Here is a 19,913-nt window from a genome sequence, read left to right on the forward strand (position 1 = left end):
ACGGCATCACTCAGCTAACAGGGTTTTTTATGATATTGAAACATTTGTTATGGTGTTTCCCTCCGAGGTACGACCACACGCGTCATGGGTACGTCATGTTATTGCAAATGTAATGAGATCCATTTAACAATTGTCATTTCAAATTACATACATTATTTTGCAACGCACAAACACCTTTCAATTGACCATTTTGCAGCATTTCCCATTGGCTAGACGGTACTATCATTATCCAAAGCCACATTATCCCAGTATGCTAGAGGTTTGGGGCCCGTTGATGTTGCCAAATGTTCCTGCTGAGGCCCACGGCGATGCACCGGACAGCGAGAGCAGTCACACTGTGCGTATTCCAGTGAGAGGAGGCCAGCATGCACCAATTGTCATATTGGATTCTACTGCCCCATTGGCACAGACGCATACACACATTACCAGTTGGGATGCAGTGGAACATGTAGCTCGTGGTGATGTTGTCCCACCGGTGCCACACAATACACAGATGCCGCACGACGCAGTCTTGACATGGGTTCAGAAGTGGGGGAAATTGGATCGTGGACTGATTATATTCGTCGATTTGGCGTGCAACAGAATGGGGGTGCCCAGTCGTACAGTGAGGGTGACAGCACAGCAAGCTCACGCCGACCACAGGGACTCCCACCATGGCGGCATGACGGTCCTTAGAATTACAATGGCTGAATATGAAAACTCTATGTCAAATGTTGATTTAATTAGTAAAGCTGGAACAAGTACTCGAGCAGTTTGTCATTGTCAAACGCATTCGTTTCTTATATGTCGTGCCGATGTGTTTTAAGATTTGAACAATTCCCTAAAAATATGACAGTTTTATATGGTACAAGTAAAATATTTCCTCTATTCTGTTTTTAACTAATCGATACTAATTCACTGACTTTTAATTATTGAAGTATTTTTTACTCAACATATCGTTCTTTACATGACAAACAATATTTGTAAAAAGATTTTCAAAAATATTGGGCAATACATCATTACTGCATGCGTAATGCAAAGTGGCTATTGTTCGATTTATCAAGCAATTATTTTCACCATGAATATAAACGCCCATGAAATTATTTTCCCCGCACCAATTTAATCTAAACAAATCTATTCAACACTAAAGCAACTGAGATTTAATTGTTTTTTTTTTAAATTATTTTCATTATATGTATTATATATTATTTAATATATAATATATGTGAAATGTAAGCAATAATTACTACTAAAAAATAATTATTAACTTATGAAATCATTGATATTAAAGATATTTACTTTCAATACTACTTAGTTAAGAAATATAAAACTTTTCTACCTAACGGAAATGCTGTAGCAGTTCTGTACACTACTGACAATATATCAGTACCATATACCTAATTCGTATTTTTATTACTTCAATTATCTAATAAAATTTATCTGTTTGCATGTAAAATTTTAACGAATCTATTTTCAACATGTTATATAGAGCATTTAACGCTTGATTATAATTTTTTTCAACTTAGACCATTTAAATATTTTATACTTATAATTTTTCCTATTTCAATGAAATATTTAAGAAATTTGAAATTTGAGGACAATATACCAATAATACATACGTAATTCTAAATTTTTTATTTAAATTTTATATATTATATTTTTTTATTCCAAATATAAAGTCTAACAAAATCATGTAAGAGACAATACTACAATGTATTCAATCATGCATTAAAATTATAAATATTGTTTAAAATATAAAAATAAATGCCTCAATAAAAAAAATTACTTAACATAAATATATATATTATATTTCACTAATAAATAAAATACTATATACATACATATATATTACTAAATATATATATTAAAAAACATGATTTGACAATGAACAGTAACTCATGTCTCTAAAATCTCAACATCAAACCTACACCACTTATTTTAAAAGTGAGTGTGTGTGTGTTGAAAATAGATGATATGTTTGGATTTGTGTTTTGGAAAAATTTAAAATATTTTAAAATAAGTGGTGTAGGTTTGATGTTGGGATTTGGGAGACAAAAATTACTGTTTATTGTCAAATCATATATTTTTATATATATAAATATGTATATATATAAATATTTTATGTTTAATGTTGTACTTTTAGGAGACAAAAAATACTGTTTATTGTCAAATCATGTCTGTTTTGTATTATGTATATATATATATATATATATATTATATATAGAAAGTTGAAAAATAGAAAAACACGCAGATAAGGTATAAAAACACAAAAACAAACATTGAGTGTATTTTATCTTGTCTCGAGAAATGCGAAAACACAAAACCAAACAAAGCCATACTAACTTATCTCTATTTTTCTCTCTCTATCTCCAAAACACCAAAACAAAAACACCCAAAATATTAATCCAAACATTACGAAAATTTCTTTCTTGATTCTTGCTCTACAGTTTTCAATGAGCACTCTTCCCTCTCCTTCCATCGTTTCTGCTCAAGATTTTACATGGTATCAGAGCCATCTTTGATGGTCTCTAATTAACCCAAACAAGAAACTCCATAAATCGATTTCTTGATTTCAAGAATTGAAGGTGACAATGGCAGAGGACCTTGAGGTCCTGAAATTACAGCCAGGAGACAATCCAAGATTCACTCAATTTCTTGCTTTTTCGCAGTCCTCAAGTACGTGGGTGGGGTTGACTGGAGTTTCTCAAAAAATGACTCGTTAATTCATCATCTTGTGTTCCTGGCTTCTTGGCATTCGGAGAGGGCACCCCGTTTTCTTATTTTCAGTTTTGTTATTCAGATTTTGATTCTTGATATGGTACAATTTAATTTCTTCTATTTTCAGGCACCAGTGCTTCTAGAACTTCTAGAGAAAATGAAGAATACATCACCTACACTATCGCCAGGTAACTAATTACTCTGTCTCAATAAATATTTTTCAAAATTTTAAATGTGACATGGTGGAAGCCAAGTAACTGAAAACATAGGTGTAAGTATATACACCCTCCAAGTCCCCAGCCACCAAAAGAAAAAACAAAAGGAAGATTAGAAAAGAAAAGAAACAAGAGAAAGAATACACACTTTCTTATATTTTTATATGATATTAGGTGATGCATATGTACATTTTTCCTGAATTATACTTGGGAAAGATTGTTTAGATTATATGTATGATCAGCTACAAAATCGTTTTCTGCCCCTATAGTTGAATATTCATTGTACGATCACTTACATCTATTAGTTATGTATGTCGACTGATGATTGATTGCAGTGGACACTTTTCATCCTCGAGGCAAGTCGTTTTTCAATTTCTTGAAAAGATAAGGCATGATATTTTATGTGCATTCATCCTTGTAAGTAACGCCTCAACTAATGATATCCTTTTTGATTCCATGACTTTCCGGAACCCAATCTGCTTTCACGTAGTTGCCTTTCTAATTGAATTGGATAGTTCACATTGAGAAATCTTTAACTCACTTTGTGGGCTTGCTTTTGCTTTGTCTCGACAACTTTAGAGTTTTTAAAATCTCTATTTCTATTAGTTTTGTGGATGTGACCTTCTTTTCTTTTGAATTTATTATATTTATAGCTATGAAATGATTTTGTAGTCGGAAAATGTCGGTTATTTCGCCTATAGGTGATCATGGTTAATGCAGCTCCCTTTCTATGGGTTTCATTGTCATGCCACTCTTGGTCCTTATTGAAATCTTTGGAAAGGTCTGTAGGTAACGAAATCAGTGATCTATTTTAGGAGCAGTAAGTAATGTATATGCTTTTCCTAGTATTATCTTTGATACCAATCAATTTTACCTCTTGATGCATAAATGTGATTCTCTGAAATCTAAGTGCCATCCCTCCACTCTCCGTTTCTTCTATTTGAGCTTTACTTTAAGAGATCTTAACTCGACTATGATGAAGCTTCATAAACCAATTGCTAGTCCCCTAGTTGATGAACCCACAGAATTATTTTTGTGATGTGCATCCAAAAAGGTTTCTTCCTTATGCAGTATGTGTTGCTTACGCCTTTCAAAGAATGCCTGAATGATTTATCGATGTTCTTTTCTTCCGTATGTTAGTTTTTTCATAATTCTGTTGCTTATGCCTTTCAAAGAATGCCAGAAATGTTCTATGGAGGCTATTTCTTTGCGCCCAACGCATGTAGCATACAATTATAAAAGGGTTTCACCTTACTTGGTATATCATTTTCTAGTAATACATGTCACATACATTTATTTGGTTCTTCACATGAAGCATTAGTTAGTATATAACATCCAATGTATTTGATTATACAAGCCAAGCATATAAGTAAGTATAGGTGATCTATAATCGTTTATTGAAACACAGAGGGGCTAGAATATATTGGTTGGCAAGTTATGTGCGAACTAAATGGCTTCGTTTCATTAAGCATAGTGCTGGAAACAAACCTCCTCTCTCTTTGTTAAGCATAATTAGAATGTTAAATATGTAATTTAAAAGTCTCGCGCATCAATATAGTTCCAGCATGGATGGGCTCAGAATAGTATTCAACAAATAAACTAAAAAGTACGTATTGCAAATTTCACTACATTTTACTCCTATTTAGAGAAAATAAATTATTAATGTATATAATGCAAATTATTAAAGTGTTAAAAATCAATTTTTCAAATTCTACACATTAACATACCATAGGGTGCGCGGAATTTTGTGATCAACAAATCAACTTAAAACACTCGTACTTTTGATTATAAATTTCTCTATTTTTTACTTTTCTTTGTGAGCTAAATTAATGAAGTATATAATGTAAAAAATAGAGCATTAAAGATGTATTTTCAAACTTCGCACATCAACATACCATAGTTTGGGATATGCCGAGAGTAATGCTAAACAAATAAACTAAACAAACTTATATTTTTTACCCTGCTTAGCAAAAATAAATCAAATAAATTCAACTGCATCTGGTCATAGGCTTCCCTAAATAATACATCTGCCGATCTCCCTGAATCTATGAAAATTCACCCTACTTCATAGTTGGCTAATAATGCAGTGATGATCAGAGAATCATAGTGGAATACTTTTAGGCGCCGATCGTTCAGTTCATCCGAACTGGATGAGGGGGTGTCCTTTATCGCCTCCACATCCAATACCTCTTTCACGGTTATGTCATGTGCCTCTCTCATCCGTGCCTTTCGGCATGGTGCGAATTGCCTCCATTGGGTCCTACCGCTATCATCCGTGTGACTCCTTTATAGGGGTGAGGGGGTCACTGGTTTCTATCCTGCTTTCGGACATAGATCTAGACCCCTCTTTTAGGAGGGTTTTAGGCTGGAAATTTTTGCCTATTTTGTTTTATGAAAAACTACCTCATTTACCCAAAATTCACATTTGCTTAACTTAGCATACAACTCTTTCATTACCTACTCTCAAGTGTTCTCTTCGTTGCTGTATCCCTTCCATTTCACCAAGTACTATGCATAATTGCGTTTCCTCGTAACTCGGTGATTCAGGATCGCTTCAACCATCTTCTCCTTCATCTTCGTCAATTCAAGTGGCGGGCATCTGGGTTGATTGCGGGCGTCGTCCTCCTTGTCTGTTGAATATTTCTTTAACTAGCTCACATGGAAGACATTATGGATTTTCCACCAGGGATGCAACTCTACCTTGTAGGCCACTATTCCAATACGCTTGATGATATGTAAATGGTTGATATATTTTTGCATCAACCAAGGATTTCTCCCCCTTGATGACTTCGATAATCTCCAGTCTGGAACCTTCACCATCACAAGGTTTCCTGCATTGAACTCGATGAAGCGGTGGTTTTTATTTGCATACTTCTTCATCTACTTCTGAGTTTTCTCCAAGTAACTTCTGGCAATGTCAACTACTCTGTTTCCATTCCTGAGAGAAACTTCGAGCAAGAGAGGATCTCACACCTTGTGTGAAGTCGAGGGTGTGAGGGAGGACTAGTTGTTTCTCGATCGTAATTTTAAAAGCGCTCTTGTTGGTGGAAGAGCTCTTTTGTGCATTAAAACATAGCTGAGCAACATCCAAGAGCTTCACCCAATCTTTTTGAGTACCGCGGACAAAGTGTTGAAGGTGTTTCTCCAGCATAGAATTGAAGCATTCACTCTGGCCATCAGATTGCGAGTGATAGCTCGAGCTCATTGAAAGTTTGGATCCGAGGAGTTTGAACAACTCGATCTAGAAAATGCTAGTGTAACGGGAGTCCCAATCACTAACGATTATCCTTTCGCAAGCCCTAATATTTGGCCATATGCTTGAAGAAGAGATGAGTCATCCCTTCCGCCATAACATGTTTTGTGGCTGCGAAGAAAGTGACACATTTGGATAACCGGTCTACCACGATAATGATGGAGCCTAAGTCTCCCACCTTAGGCAATCTAAAAATATAGTCCATAGAGACGCTTTGGTAGAGTCTCTTTAGGATGGTTAGTGATTGGGCAAACCAGCCTTCTTCTGATGGTCTGCCTTATCCTGTTGGCAAATCAAGCAGGCGCGGATATATATCTCTACCAAATCAAACCTGTCTTCTTATGATACCTCTGCTATTTCTTGGACCACTAGGTGGGACCGCTGGTCTCGGGCTCTCAGCATCTTGGCCTGTCATTCTCGCAGTAGAATTTGCTTGGGTCGCAGCAACCTGCCTCATTTCTATGAAGGCACCGAGGTTCTGATACCACTTCTCACGAGGTACAACCTTTAAGGGTATTTTTAAGTTAGAAGATACTCTTGAAAAATTAGTAAATGACAAACAAATGGTAAAAAAAATTTATCTATCTCAAAAGTTGTCAAGCAACATTCGAATTTGGACAAATATAGCGAGAGGTAATATTCTATGTAATTTTTTCTTACAAAAATTTCATCCACCTCCCTTGGATTGTGGTAATTTGACACACACACCCCATGGATGCGTACTCCCCTGGGCCCTGACGCTAGCAGCTCGGTCAATTTTAGAGGGTTTTTAAGTACATAAACTTTTCATGCTATTTATTTGAAATAATTTTATGTTTGGTCCTCATATAATTTGATCTCTTTAACTTTGTCCCCAAATTTTCTTAAAACATCAAAATTGTTCACTCTGGTAGATGATAAAAAAAGGTTTCTTCATTGATTTAGACAGTCAGCTAATGATCAAGATTCAAGACTAATTTTGATATTTTAAAAAATATCTGAAGATTAAAATTGATGGTTTAGAAATATAAGGTATCAAAAGTGAGATAACAAGTGATTTAAGGGACTAACAGTGAAATTATCCTCATCTATTTCTTTATTAAAAAACTTATATAATTAGGTGGGGCACAGCAAAATGAGCAAGTTTGAGTTAGGTGGCTCAAGTCCAAGTTGTTAGAACTGTAGTAGAGTAGAGTTGTGCAGGTAAAGAAAACTCACTCCTCCAAACCACAAAAATCAAAATCAAATAAAAGACTTCATTCTCTCACCTAATGTATGAATTGTTCATTTTTTTTACAAATATTTGATCATCATAGTTAGTAAATGAGATTATGATTTAATTAATTTATTAGGAGAAAAATAAATGTGAGAGATTATGAGTATTTAAACAAATAATAATAATACTTTGATATTAAATAATATGAGATATTTATGATTATATTAAATATTAGTAGATGTGGAGTCCATTTATCCAATAAAATAAATGAGAAATAAATAGGGGTGGGGATGTGTGGTGTGGTGTGGTGCACCTGAGCCTGAGCCTGAGCCTGAGCGCCTGTCTCTGACTCATTGAATTCAATCCAACAACCCTTAGCCCACCCGTTTTCCCATTTTCCGATAAAACCCCCAAAACTTTTATTTTTTTGACCGTAGCGTTTATTATACCATAATAGGAAACACAAAAGAAGAACCTACGCCATCCCTTCCAATCCAATCCATCCGTTAAATCTCGCATCGCTTGATCGGACGGTCCTGCATCGTCAGATGGGGGAATCGCCGGGTGAATCACCATCCTTCGGCGGCGAGGTTTCCAGGCTTGTGGAACAAGCCAAGGAGTTGCAGGACGCCGCCTCCTCCCTCATCTCCCGCACTTCCGCCGAAGAAGATGCGCTCCGCCAGCGCGTCGCCTCACTTGATTCGCACATTAATTCGCTTCGTTCTTCCCTCCGCAGCTCCAAGAACTACGATAAAGTATGCATATCTAAATATCTATACATGCATGCGATTGTATCTTTACATTGGGTTACTTTCTGCTGATTTTTCTTTTTTCTTTTTTTGTCTGATTTGGAAGTTGGAAGAGGAGTTGACGAGAGCGAGATATATATTGAGTGAAGGAGATGCAGCAGCATTCCTTCCCAGCAAATCTCATGGTTTATTGTTCGGCTCTGTTCCTTCTTCAAATTATGCTGTATATGTAAAATGGATGAGAATTGTTGATTTTATTTGTAGGGAGGTTTTTGAGGATGTTTTTGGGGCCGATTAATGTGAGGGCTAATAGGAAGGATGTGCAGTTGAAAGTGAAAGAAGAATACAATAATTTCAGGGTATGATTTTATATCCAGCACCTGGTGAAATCTGTTTATGTTCGTTGATTACGCTGCCTCAGTTTATGGTTTACTGGATTTTGTTGCTTTAAACCGGTTCTAATTCCGTAGCAATTTTGTGGCTTCTTTAACATTAGAGTTAGCTAATCATAGTGATTAGCAGATCAGAAAATCATATGTTTTGTGTCATGTGATGAATGTTACAGTAGTCACATTAGTAATGGAAGACTTGGCATCACCATTTGTTGCTAGATGTATATGTAGTCTAGCCTATACAGCTCTGGCAGGTTTTAACAATTGAAAATTTGTTACCCGCATGACTTACAAAAGAAAAAGCACTAGTCAATAATTTATAGCTTATGGAGTCTATCATATGCATGATATTTTCTTGAAACCATGTTGGGGCATCTCAATAATACTCTATCTAAGTAGCTTCAGTGTTGATTATTTAGAGCATTCAGTAGTTTTTGTAATTAACTGATGGAAAAACATTTCTCAGCTATTAAACACATCTTGTGCTTATGGCAGGACAGAACAGCATTTTTGTTCCTCTGTTTGCCATCACTACTGCTTATATTAAGGTCATGGATTTGGGATGGATGTCTACCTGCATTACCAGTTCAACTTTACCAGGTATGAAGACTTTCTTCGTCTGATTCTGTCCTTTTCGGGTATTATGCAGTTTCCAGAAGTATATATACGCCTTACAACAATGGACCAATTTTCTGTTGCAGGCATGGTTGCTGTATCTTTACACCGGTTTGGCTCTAAGAGAAAATATCTTGAGAGTTAATGGAAGTGATATACGTCCATGGTAGTTTAATATTCTGCAACCTGATAATAAATTCATAGAAATATTAGAAAGTCGACTTTGTATGATAGCAATTTGCACATTCAAAAGCTGGAGGTGGGATGTCTGACCTGACTCCTTAGATACCATATATGCCATAATGTTGACAAAGTCAGCAAACTAAATGATATATCAAGAGCTAAGAAGAGGTGGCAATGCGGAAAAATGGGAAAGAGTAAGGTTAAAGAAAGAAGAAGAAAGAGACGAGGGCAGAGAAGGAGCCAATAGATTACTAGGGAATAACTTTGTTTATTTCTTGCTCGCAGAGGTCACACCATAGATTAACATTATACAACTCAAAATAGTTGAGAAATAACTAAACCATGTGAACACTTTTCAGAGGTTCAATGTTTCCTTGGGTTTCCGGGCCTGGCCCTCTGTTCTCTTCAATTCTGAATTTGCCCCTTAATGAATTCTATGGTTATGATTCCATGAAGAAGGCATGGTTGTTTTAACCTTTTTCTAATGAATGGTTATTGTGCTTTAGTTTTAGGGAATTGTATCAATAATCGAAGATTGATATTTGTTTCCAAGAGGCCAGACTATTCTATTGTGCCTGTTCATGCAAGATATCATTCTGTATGGCATGAAATTTGAAGTGTCAGAGCAACATTGCTCTTGTCCCACATTTTTCCTGGGCGATTACTTGAGCATGCTTCTTGAGTGTTCATTGTTTTAAGATTTGGAAGCAAACAAGTGCCAGAGAGTTTAATTAAGTCTTTATTTTATTTCTGCAGGTGGATTAAACATCATTACTGTGCCATGGCCATGGCTCTCATTAGTCTAACTTGGGAGATAGAGAGCGGACCTGATTGTGCCCAGAAACAGGTGTTTTATGCACTACAATCAACCTTTCACCTGTATACAGGAACCAAATGCATCCAAACAATCTGAAAAAGAATTTTAACATATATAATTTGCCTATTATGTGTAATTCTCCTTGTCTTTTTTATTTTCATATGATTGTAATGGAAATGATTATTGCAGAGAGGTGTACAACTGTTTCTGAAATGGGCAATAATGCAAGGCGTTGCCATGATGCTTCAGAATAGATATCAAAGGCAGAGACTGTATACACGTATTGCGCTTGGCAAGGTAACAGTCTTAACTTCTCCAACAATGACTGTGTTGCTATACACTTGCATTTATACTTTCCCTCATTGTTTGTCTTTTAAAAACTTTTGACTCCTTCTGGGGTCCGTATTAAGAGAAGCGCTTGCTTTTCTTTTCAACTTATGGTTTTGCATTTGTAAAAGGTTTCCAAGACATGTGAACTTTTAAAACAACTACATCTGATCAATTATTGTTTGGCATGGTGTTTTTTGCTGTCAAGAGAAGTGCTGTCACATTTCTTTTTCATTGGGCTATTTAGTTTCTACTCATTCTTTATTATATTCCAAATCTGAGCTTAGTTTTTTATCTTATGGTGATGTTTGGCATGGTGCTAAGCTATTGCTTTCTTGCGGTCATAGACTAGCATAGAATTGTATCCATCAATTTGAGGCACAATCCCTTCACAATATCCTATTAATAGTTTTCTTGGTGCTTTTTCTGATTGTAGGCCAGGAGAATGGATGTTGTTTGGGGAGAAACTGCTGGAGTGGAGGGGCAGTTACTGCTGCTGTGCCCTATACTTTTCATTTTACAGGTATACTGAGTTGCTAACTTTTTGCTTCTCGTAACAGCTGATATTTGTATGACTGGCTCAGTGAACTTTGGTAGACTTATGATGCTTACTCCCAGGAAGCTTATGATAACCACTTTTCTGTTGCTTCTTGCATGACTCTACCTGTCACCTAAGTTTGGTGTTTCTCGTGTGCATCTCTTATCTAAATTACTAGAGCATCATTCTCTGTGTTTTCAGGGTTTCGAAGCCTATGTTGGCGTATTGTTGCTCCAAACTGCACTTGTTAGAGTCAGTTCAGATTGGCAGGTAAAGTAATCATATGAAAGTTATACTTGATGGAACTTCTTTTAGCAATCTTCTTCACGTGCAACAGCTGGATGTCTACTCAATATCTGAATTCAATTTTTCCTAGTATATTTCCTGTTATGGTGGCACATTCTCCAATATACCCGATATACCTTTCAGGTTATTACATGTGGGATTCTTCTCATTATCATGGCTGTTGGGAATTTTGCTAACACGGTGCAGACCCTCATGACTAAGTCTAGAGTTAAGGCAAAAATTAAGAGAGGTAAAAGCAGGCAAGAACTGAATCAGGGATCTGATGGGAAGAGTTTGTGATTGGGAAGAGAGCTCTCATTACTTCAATGCTGTAATAATGGGGTTGACTTATGCATGCAATTCTTTTTTTTTTTTTTTTTTGCAGTAGTGTTTTGACTTTTATGCTTAGGCCATTCGGCTGGTGTCCGACAGTAATCTTTAATTTTAGGAGTTAGGGAGTTGAAGCGAGTCTCCTACTCTTGTACCATAATGTTATCTACACCTGCATCTCATGTTCTAGTATATTTTATACACTGTTTTGATTTCATCCTACTAGAGGCCGGTTCTCTTTATAAGATGTTGTGCTTGTTCTCTTGTAGAGGATTTTGCATATCTCGGATCATCATAAAACTCCGTATTAATACTCTTACTGTTTGATCGCTTGTACAGAACTTGGTGGCAGAGTTGAACTGCCAAAAGTAATGTGATATCATCACTAAATGCCCCGTCACTGCAATTTGCAAGTAGGCCATCATAATATAATTATTTTAAAATGCACTTCATCTGAAATTGCTTGGGGCTAAACTACGTTAAACCTGATCAACTTTTAGAGAGTAATAACGTATTGGGTTAAAGGGTTTTGACAAAAGTTTGTATTGAAGAGATAATATTTTTGGCAAAAACAATTTAGAGCGTAAAATGCTTTGATGAGATGAGAGGTGAAGAATTCCTGAAAGTATTATAGCTATTGAAGCACTTTCTTGACTGTAGGGGTAAAGTGCAAAATGTGCTAAATTCCGAGGGGATTGAACTGTTATTAACTCTAGAAAGAAATAAGTTAATTCACCAGTACTTCCAACAAAATTGCCAACCTTGATAACGTGTAAACCTCAAAACACTCACGTGAGTCCATTTAAACACGACATTAAAAGAAAAGGGTGTTTGGAAATAACAGAAACCGAAATAACAGACAAATAAGAACAGCAAAATGGACCATATAAAAAGAATTGACGTGTTCAAGTGCTACGCCGCAGAGCTTGTCAGATATCCCTCTGGTCCGCAAAGTTATTCACCATCCACCACCCGAACTCAATCATGCGTTTTGCCATCACTCAATAAGAAGCCCACGCTGAGGCTGAGGCTGAGCCTGTTGGTTTCATCTCAGGCACAAGTAAATTAGGCACTGAACTTGACTGGAATAGACCCAGCTTCTCCAGAAGTCGTTCGACTAATTCACCAGCAGCATACGAAACGCCTGAGACCATTACTCCCAGTGTAACAAACGTAATGATGGATTTCAAGTAAGGCTTGGGTGGTCTCTGTGTGTAGGCCCTCCCGATAGCTAGTACAAAGATACAGAGAAGGGAAGCCGCTGCCACTACCACAAGCTTAAGCTGCTTGTCATCAGTCTTGCGGAACGAGAAACCATAGACAACTGGAGGGACCAAGCCAAATACAAGGTATGATGCTATTGCAACTACAGCATGAAGTATGAAATTCTGTCTCCGACCCAGGAGTTCTCTGTAGCGATCCCTTTGCCCGGTTGCTTCATCAGAAACTTGATTGGCCACTTGCTCTATACGATCAGATTTCAGTTCCCAAAGCTGTGAAGTTAAACATGTGAGTCCATGACAATGGAAACAAGTACTAAACGGGAGATAAAGTCCCATGTGTGTCAGAATCATCATAAAAATATTAGGAACACCTCAGAATGTCCAACTTACGTTATGGCAAATGATAAAAAGTCCCCCAATGAGATTGGCCACTCCCAGAGCTAAAATATTCACTGTAGATGAAGACAAACAAAAGTTATTAGGCATCCACTTCCCGTTACTTCAAGATATGACTGATACTTATATATCAAACCATAATATTATGAAATCAATTCAGATTTTTCAAGTAATAATGCAAGCATTAAATATTTTAATGAGGAACTGATGTTTCGACCTTCTGGAAACACCTTTGAAGAAAGATGTTTGCTATGAAATAGCAAATTATTTGAGATAGTACTACCAATCAGTTAGAATCTTTACAAAATACTTACATGTGGCAGCACCACCACCAGCTGCAGATGATACAACACTTAGGCTGGTAATTGACTCAGCTAGCCCACCGTATACTATGCTCTTAATCACTTCAATTTCAAATTCTTTTCTCACTTCACTTCTTTCCCTACCAGCAATGCTAATTTGAGACGCTGATTGTAATAGTGCTGCTGTTTCTGTTGGATGAATTATACCTTGCAGAGTTTGAGACAAGCCAGCTGGCTGTGCATCTATAGTTATCACGCTATCTTTGCCTGCATTAATTTTAATAATAATTAACATGAGAAATATGGGAGACCTGAATTTTCTCTTCAAATTGTGAATACCGAAGTTTTGGCATGTCTACTTTTCTGGAGCCACATGCTCAGTATTTTAAGTTAACGAATATACCTTGTGCGATTAGAGCACCAGAAATGTTGTCAACTCCAAGTGACTCGCCAGAATGGACTTCGAATTTGGTTTTGGTGATTATATGCTGAGATACTTCAGTGGGATAGGCTTGACCTGTCAGTTCAAAGAGAGTATAGTTGTTCAATCCCACATACCATACTCGTAAAAATGCAACTAAAAAAGGGTCATATAAAATCAATGATCTTTTTACTACGACTGACGCTACAAAATTTCTAGTCAAAATAATTAATAGATAACTGGTGAGAAGCCTTTTCAGATAAATACAGAATTTCAAAGGAATAAACAAATTTAAGACAAGTTACAAGAAGGCTGGACGTGTACCATTATTGCCGCTTCTGAAATTCACATTTTTATTTTCCACAATCGATTCAGTTAGAATAGTGGCTGTAATGTCCTGCTCTTCATGGGGAATAGTTACTGAAATGTTCAGCTTGGCATCCACATCGGATGCTTTAAGTACTGAAACTGATTTTGGTGAGAGCTGGATAGTCCCCTTATCTGTAGATGCTTCCGTTCAGTATACATGAATTACAAGGACGGGAATGAAATGTTTAGATGTCATTTAGTAACTTTTGTTGCAAGCATGATAGCTAAAAACTTATTGTAACATGGAAACTAGATGCCCTGATCAAAATTAGCTGACTAGACACAATAGCTTGCATGAATTTCATTCATATGAAAGCTACCAATCAAGTTCTACTTCAAACCTGCAGCTCCTGATTCCATTGTCCAATTTGATCTTCTCTCTGAATTGTCCACAGTCAGAGATTCTTTATTTGAGGAAATCAGCAACTTCAATCCACCTTGCTGTGAAAATGAGATGGCATCCTCTGCAGATTCCCCATTAGTAACATGAGTACTCAGAGGAAGTGCCATACCTGATAGATCAGTTTCACGATTGACGTGGACTTCTTTTTCAGGTTTTGATTCCGTCAATTGATCTTTCGTATATACATCAAACTGTTTCATTGTAGCACCTGTAGCACCAGAGGGACAAATTATTATAGCATTCATCTCAATAGTTGATCCAGCTCAGAAACTGTTCAGTTACATACTTATTAGTGTGGGGCAAACTGATAGAAATGAAAGAATAACAAAAAAGCAAACATGCAGCACACTGTAAAAAGGATCTGGCAAGAGAAACGACTGATTTCTCATAATCAAAGTCAGAAGACATCATAGATTGCTCCTATTAATATCAAGCTGTATGTTTCTCAAGGTTACGGTTTCCTCCCTCTTAGGAGAGCGGAAACTCAAGATATAATAAATAATTGTAATTAATAGGACATAGGAAGTGAAAGGTCCAAATCATCAGAAGTTCCACCTAAAGGTAACAAGGCTGATTGACTCACAACGCCTTTTTTCTCATGTGAGACCTACTAGAATACAGAAGAGAATGGGATCAAGACTCTTCATTAGTGGTCTCCACTTGACTTCTCTCTCAGTTCAAGTCCAGTTATTGTCTTAAGAGAAGAGTTGGTGAGACACAATCTAAAAGATCAGGAGACATTTAAAATAAGCAAAAATGTATCTATAGTTTGACAGAACCCACAGGATGTAGCTGCACACAAAGGTTCTAAATTACATGCAGATGTTTGTTTAAACTTTGCACGTGATTTGTTTCTTCCTATATTATAAGTAGTTTTGACAAAAGTATGTGACTTGGGCACTAAAAGGCATTTGTTCAACATCCAATTAGATCTTATCCCTTAGTGGAAAATAATTCAAATACCATACCTACTGTCTCTGTTGCTGTCATATCTAATTTATCTCCAGAACCAATTATTACTTTTCCATTTAATGAAGGTTTTTGCCTTGGAGAAGGTAAAATCTGATCTCTGCCTTCTGGAGTACCGTTGCCAGCTGTCACCTGAAGACCTTCAGAAGCATGAGAAGGTGTACTGGGTTTTTGTGAAAATGATGGTTGACCACTTTGATCACCTAATATGGATGATGGAGTGGCTCCAACATCAACTTTTTGCACATCTGTCTGGGAGCTACTTCCTGCAGGTAACAGAAGCAATGACTTCTACAAACGTGGAAAAATAATTCAGATATTGTTTTCGCAAACAAAGATAATTCTGAAGATGCTATCACCCATCACGAAGAGGATGGCGGAGCCACAAGATGATGCTATTCACTTTTTCGATTCTATATTTTTATTTCTAAACTACCTTAGCTGAAACCCTTCCCAATTATAGTACTGCAACTTTTCTCTGTGTGCTTCACTAATTAAGCTTGCAAATGTAATGCATGGTGTCCTCTTTTATGCTCCAGAAATCTCTAGCCAAAACAGATTCAAGCTTCTAGCTGGGCAAATATACTGTTCTGTTTTATCTTCTGGTTTCTTCCCCATCGACATCGTTTTTTGTTTTTATCTTAGGAAACTCCTTTTGACTTTATTGCACATTATGCAAGTCTTTCAAATAAGTGATGAAATATAACAAAGAATCAAAAATTACTTAAAAGTTACAGGAAAGGCAATATCTCCTTGGCCATGAGATAGTGCACGGAAGGTATGTCTTATAGCCAAAAGGCACCATGCCATCATTAGCCAGAAACAAGGTTCTTTGCATGAATAAGGGAGAGAAAGAAGTACCTTGTTGAATTGATGTTTCCTGCTTATTTGAAGCAAACATGGACGTAAACCAGTTCTTTTTTATACTTGGTGCTTGTTCACCCTGGGCATTTTGTTTCCCATCTTTCTCTCCAAATACCCTAAACAACTTGAACCCATTCCCTGACAATCCAAAGAAAGATTACAGTTTTGGTTTTATACTCATGCTTTGAAATATTATAGGACAAAGTTTTGTCCAAGCAGAAGCTCTTACCAGTTGGAATAAAAAAGCTGAAGCATGATAAGCATCTAAATATATCAGGACCTCTTTCACGTTCATCATCTTCTGCTGTTGGTTGTTGAGTAGCATTATCACCAACTTCATCTGTATGAACTACTTGATGACTGACTGATTGAGAGGAGAAAGCCACTAATTTGGAGTCAACTGCAGCTTCTATCTTGTTGCGCTTAATCTCTTCATCAGAAACTCGAATTCTGCGTTTCCTTTTGCGGAGAATAACCCTCTTTGTGATACAAGAATTGCAGTTAGGACAGAACAAATCATGTGTGGTTTGCTTCTGTAACACTCTTTCAACATCTAATTCTGTTACTTCCAAATCATCCCCATTTATCAGGTCAACCTCTGCACTTTCTATCTCTTTGGCGGACTTATAGCTTATGCTTTGTTCTTGAACTGAAATGTTAGGAGGCTGCAGATTTGAGCTAGAAAAACTGTCGTTCTTATGATCTCCGTCATATCCATTGGTTATTGCAGAAGTAGCATAGTTCTGAATACTGAAATCAAGAGATGGGATGTCAAATTTATCATATCCAGGATCTTTGACGATTTGCTTTTCTCCAAAATATGTCGAAGCAGGTTCAATACCTGAAACAATAGTTTAAATAAGCCTTTACTTGCTAACTTAAAGTAGATAGTTGAATGCTAAACTGCAAGTGCTAAATCTGCATAACAGTTTAATATAATAACTGTACCATAAAGCTTTGTGGGATTTCAACTCACTAACTTGCGATGAAGAATATAAGTTTTTGGAGAAAAGGTGAAAGACAAGGTTCACAGAATGCTTCTTTTTGCATGAAATCTAAGTGCATGCAACTACGGATGGAAGGACCAAAGAAGAAACAGAAAATTTACAGATATTAATATTCTCCTAATGCCAATCTTTCGACATCATCAAATATTGCAATGTTCTACAAATTCTAACCACAATATTGCTCTCTATGAATCGTAGTTAGTATCTACTGACCTTCAGATTTAAAATTTAAAGTTTTCACACTCATCAGCTTATGCAATTGTCCTTTATGATTCTGAATATGGTCAACACAGACACTTCCATTCTGATATGTCCAAGTGCAGATTCGACACTTCCATATTCCTTCAGTCAGAAAAGAGACAAGTGATTGCAATTGTAACAATTGCAAATAGTGCCTTATATACATAATTAATTACACAACTCCATAGGCCATCCAAAAGGTCAAGCATATTGATCTTTTTACTTATTAGTCCATCAGTCGTAAACAAATCTGGAAGAGTGTATCTGAAACAAAACAAAGGTATGAGATTGGCGGCTAAATTAATACAGAAGGGAACAGACCTATCGGAAGGATTCTCTTAGCTGCAGAAATTCAATGCGGCTACAAAAATGGGCAACACCAGAATTAAGACCCCGGAACAGCTCCGGTTTGAACACAGAACTATGCTGCTAGATTCATGAGATAACGAGTTGCCCGCATTTAATTGAAATTGAGTAGTTTTACACGGCAATTGGTGGTCTTTAAATGCATGACCCACTTACTCATTCAAGCAACTTTTGTACAAGGAAACCCTCAAAATCTACTCCACAACTTCGCTGCGTTAGTTACAGCCTACCCACTTTGCCAAAATATCAGCTAATAGCTTATCCTCTTCTTTACTGTGCTTCCAGTAAACCGACCGGATATAAGAGTAACGTTGGCACAGATGCAAACTTTTACGGGCCAATGCACTTGGTTAGAAAGTAAACTTGTGATAGTAGAGCCATCAACCATCGAAAGTATTTCAAACCCAAGAATACCACTCCAAACACATACTAGTTCTGAAGAAACTAATCAGTAAAACACTTGTAAAGATAACAAAAAGTCAATTACCTCCACCTTAAGAGTGAGATTGAAGAGCAATATCTGCTCTCCCCACTCCTAATCGCAAAGTCGATTCAGTTTAGCCAAATCAGGTTACAGGAAAAAGACGCACGATTTAACAGAACCAAGTGCCGTAACTTGGTATATATACACAGATACAAGAAATTACGAGGGAAGACGAAGAGGGCCCTTTTCTTTATTAGTATTTTACAGACATGTAGGGTTAGAAAGTGGCAGTGGACAGGAGGATTGTGGTACTGTTCATGTTTATCGTTTACGGAGACACCCGCATAAAACAGCCACAGACCATTTATGCAAATTCAAAATTAAATCTTGACAAATCAAAAGAACTTGTATTACTGTGTACTTGCTGACCTTCAACTTTGTCATAGAAAACAAGATTCTCGGATTTCTGCTCCCCATTTATGGCCTCTAATTCATTTTCAAGAACCCCATCAAGCTCCTCTATTTTCTGCTCTTCTCCAAGAATTGGGTCTTCACTTTGAGCTCCATTTGCAGCCACTTGTGTCTGAATGGGGTGGCCATTACTCACTTCAACATCAACAGCAGCAATTTCAGTGGTGTTGCTGTCATTTTCATTTCTTGATTTTCTTACTACCAGAGTAGTTTCCTCTTCTTCTTGTTCCTCCGCCTCAGCTTGCTCCCACTTTTGCTCTTCTGTTTCCATCTCTCCACACACACACACACTCGACCTCGAGAGAAAACAGATAAGTTTGTTTATTTATTTATAAATAAATGGGATCGCTCACGTCTAATTATAGAGGGGAAAAAAAGGCATGAAGCACATAGCATTGCGTGCAGATGTTGCAGAAAACCATAGAAATGTTAGTTTATACTTTCTTGTTGTAGCCTTATAAATGCAATAGTGGAAATAGTAGGAGACGAGCAGAGAGCCTTATCTCCATACAAGTAGAGACGGTAGGCTTTTCCTACTAATTTGCAGCAAAGCAATAAATGGTGTGTTGATAGAGTGAACACGATTCTTGCACATCAATAACCAATTGTACTAAGTACCATTTTCAGGAGTATGGTCAACTTGACATATCTCTTCACGCGATGTAATCCAATCCGCATTTGCTTAAGCATGTCTTAGTAGAGTAGAAGCAGTTGGTTCCCATTATTTTGTTTTTGAATGTGGAAGCAAAATATGAATAAAAGCTTGGTTTTGCATCATACGACAAGAGTAATAAGTAATAAGATGCAATTCTTGTTTTATGCTCCATTTTTACTAGGATATCGATAGTTTTGTAGTCGAAAA

The 19,913-nt window shown here is 36.8% G+C and overlaps 2 protein-coding genes across 6 annotated transcripts; one reads left to right on the forward strand and one right to left on the reverse strand.

Annotated features, from left to right (window-relative positions):
• The first annotated feature begins 7,779 nt into the window (after positions 1-7,779).
• On the forward strand, positions 7,780-11,813 carry LOC105160243 (uncharacterized). Its single transcript, XM_011077534.3, has 10 exons — positions 7,780-8,115; positions 8,216-8,294; positions 8,374-8,468; positions 8,997-9,101; positions 9,203-9,282; positions 10,056-10,146; positions 10,306-10,413; positions 10,880-10,966; positions 11,183-11,251; positions 11,411-11,813. Exons 1-10 carry the CDS (start codon positions 7,909-7,911, stop codon positions 11,564-11,566), a joined length of 1,077 nt encoding a protein of 358 aa, XP_011075836.1. The 5' UTR covers positions 7,780-7,908; the 3' UTR covers positions 11,567-11,813.
• A 458-nt stretch (positions 11,814-12,271) lies between these two features.
• LOC105160342 (membrane protein of ER body-like protein) lies at positions 12,272-19,804 on the reverse strand. 5 transcript variants are annotated; one of them, XM_088879681.1, is made up of 12 exons: positions 19,670-19,804; positions 19,010-19,347; positions 17,764-17,892; positions 16,773-17,384; positions 16,541-16,681; positions 15,679-15,945; positions 14,649-14,918; positions 14,263-14,439; positions 13,921-14,034; positions 13,530-13,784; positions 13,210-13,271; positions 12,272-13,089 (listed from the first exon to the last, which is right to left on the reverse strand). In XM_088879681.1, the coding sequence occupies exons 2-12, from the start codon at positions 19,320-19,322 to the stop codon at positions 12,598-12,600; spliced, it is 2,832 nt and encodes a 943-aa protein (XP_088735807.1). In that variant the 5' UTR covers positions 19,323-19,347; positions 19,670-19,804; the 3' UTR covers positions 12,272-12,597. The 5 variants fall into 5 exon arrangements, with proteins under 5 accessions (XP_088735807.1, XP_088735806.1, XP_088735809.1 ...); XM_088879680.1 differs by lacking the exon at positions 19,670-19,804 and having other exon boundaries at positions 19,010-19,560; XM_088879683.1 differs by lacking the exons at positions 19,010-19,347; positions 19,670-19,804 and adding an exon at positions 18,644-18,990.
• Between the last annotated feature and the right edge of the window lie 109 nt (positions 19,805-19,913).

The sequence above is a fragment of the Sesamum indicum genome, linkage group LG4 (genome assembly GCF_026168435.1).
Source record: "Sesamum indicum cultivar Baizhima isolate 11 linkage group LG4, ASM2616843v1, whole genome shotgun sequence".
Taxonomy (NCBI): Eukaryota; Viridiplantae; Streptophyta; class Magnoliopsida; order Lamiales; family Pedaliaceae; genus Sesamum; species Sesamum indicum.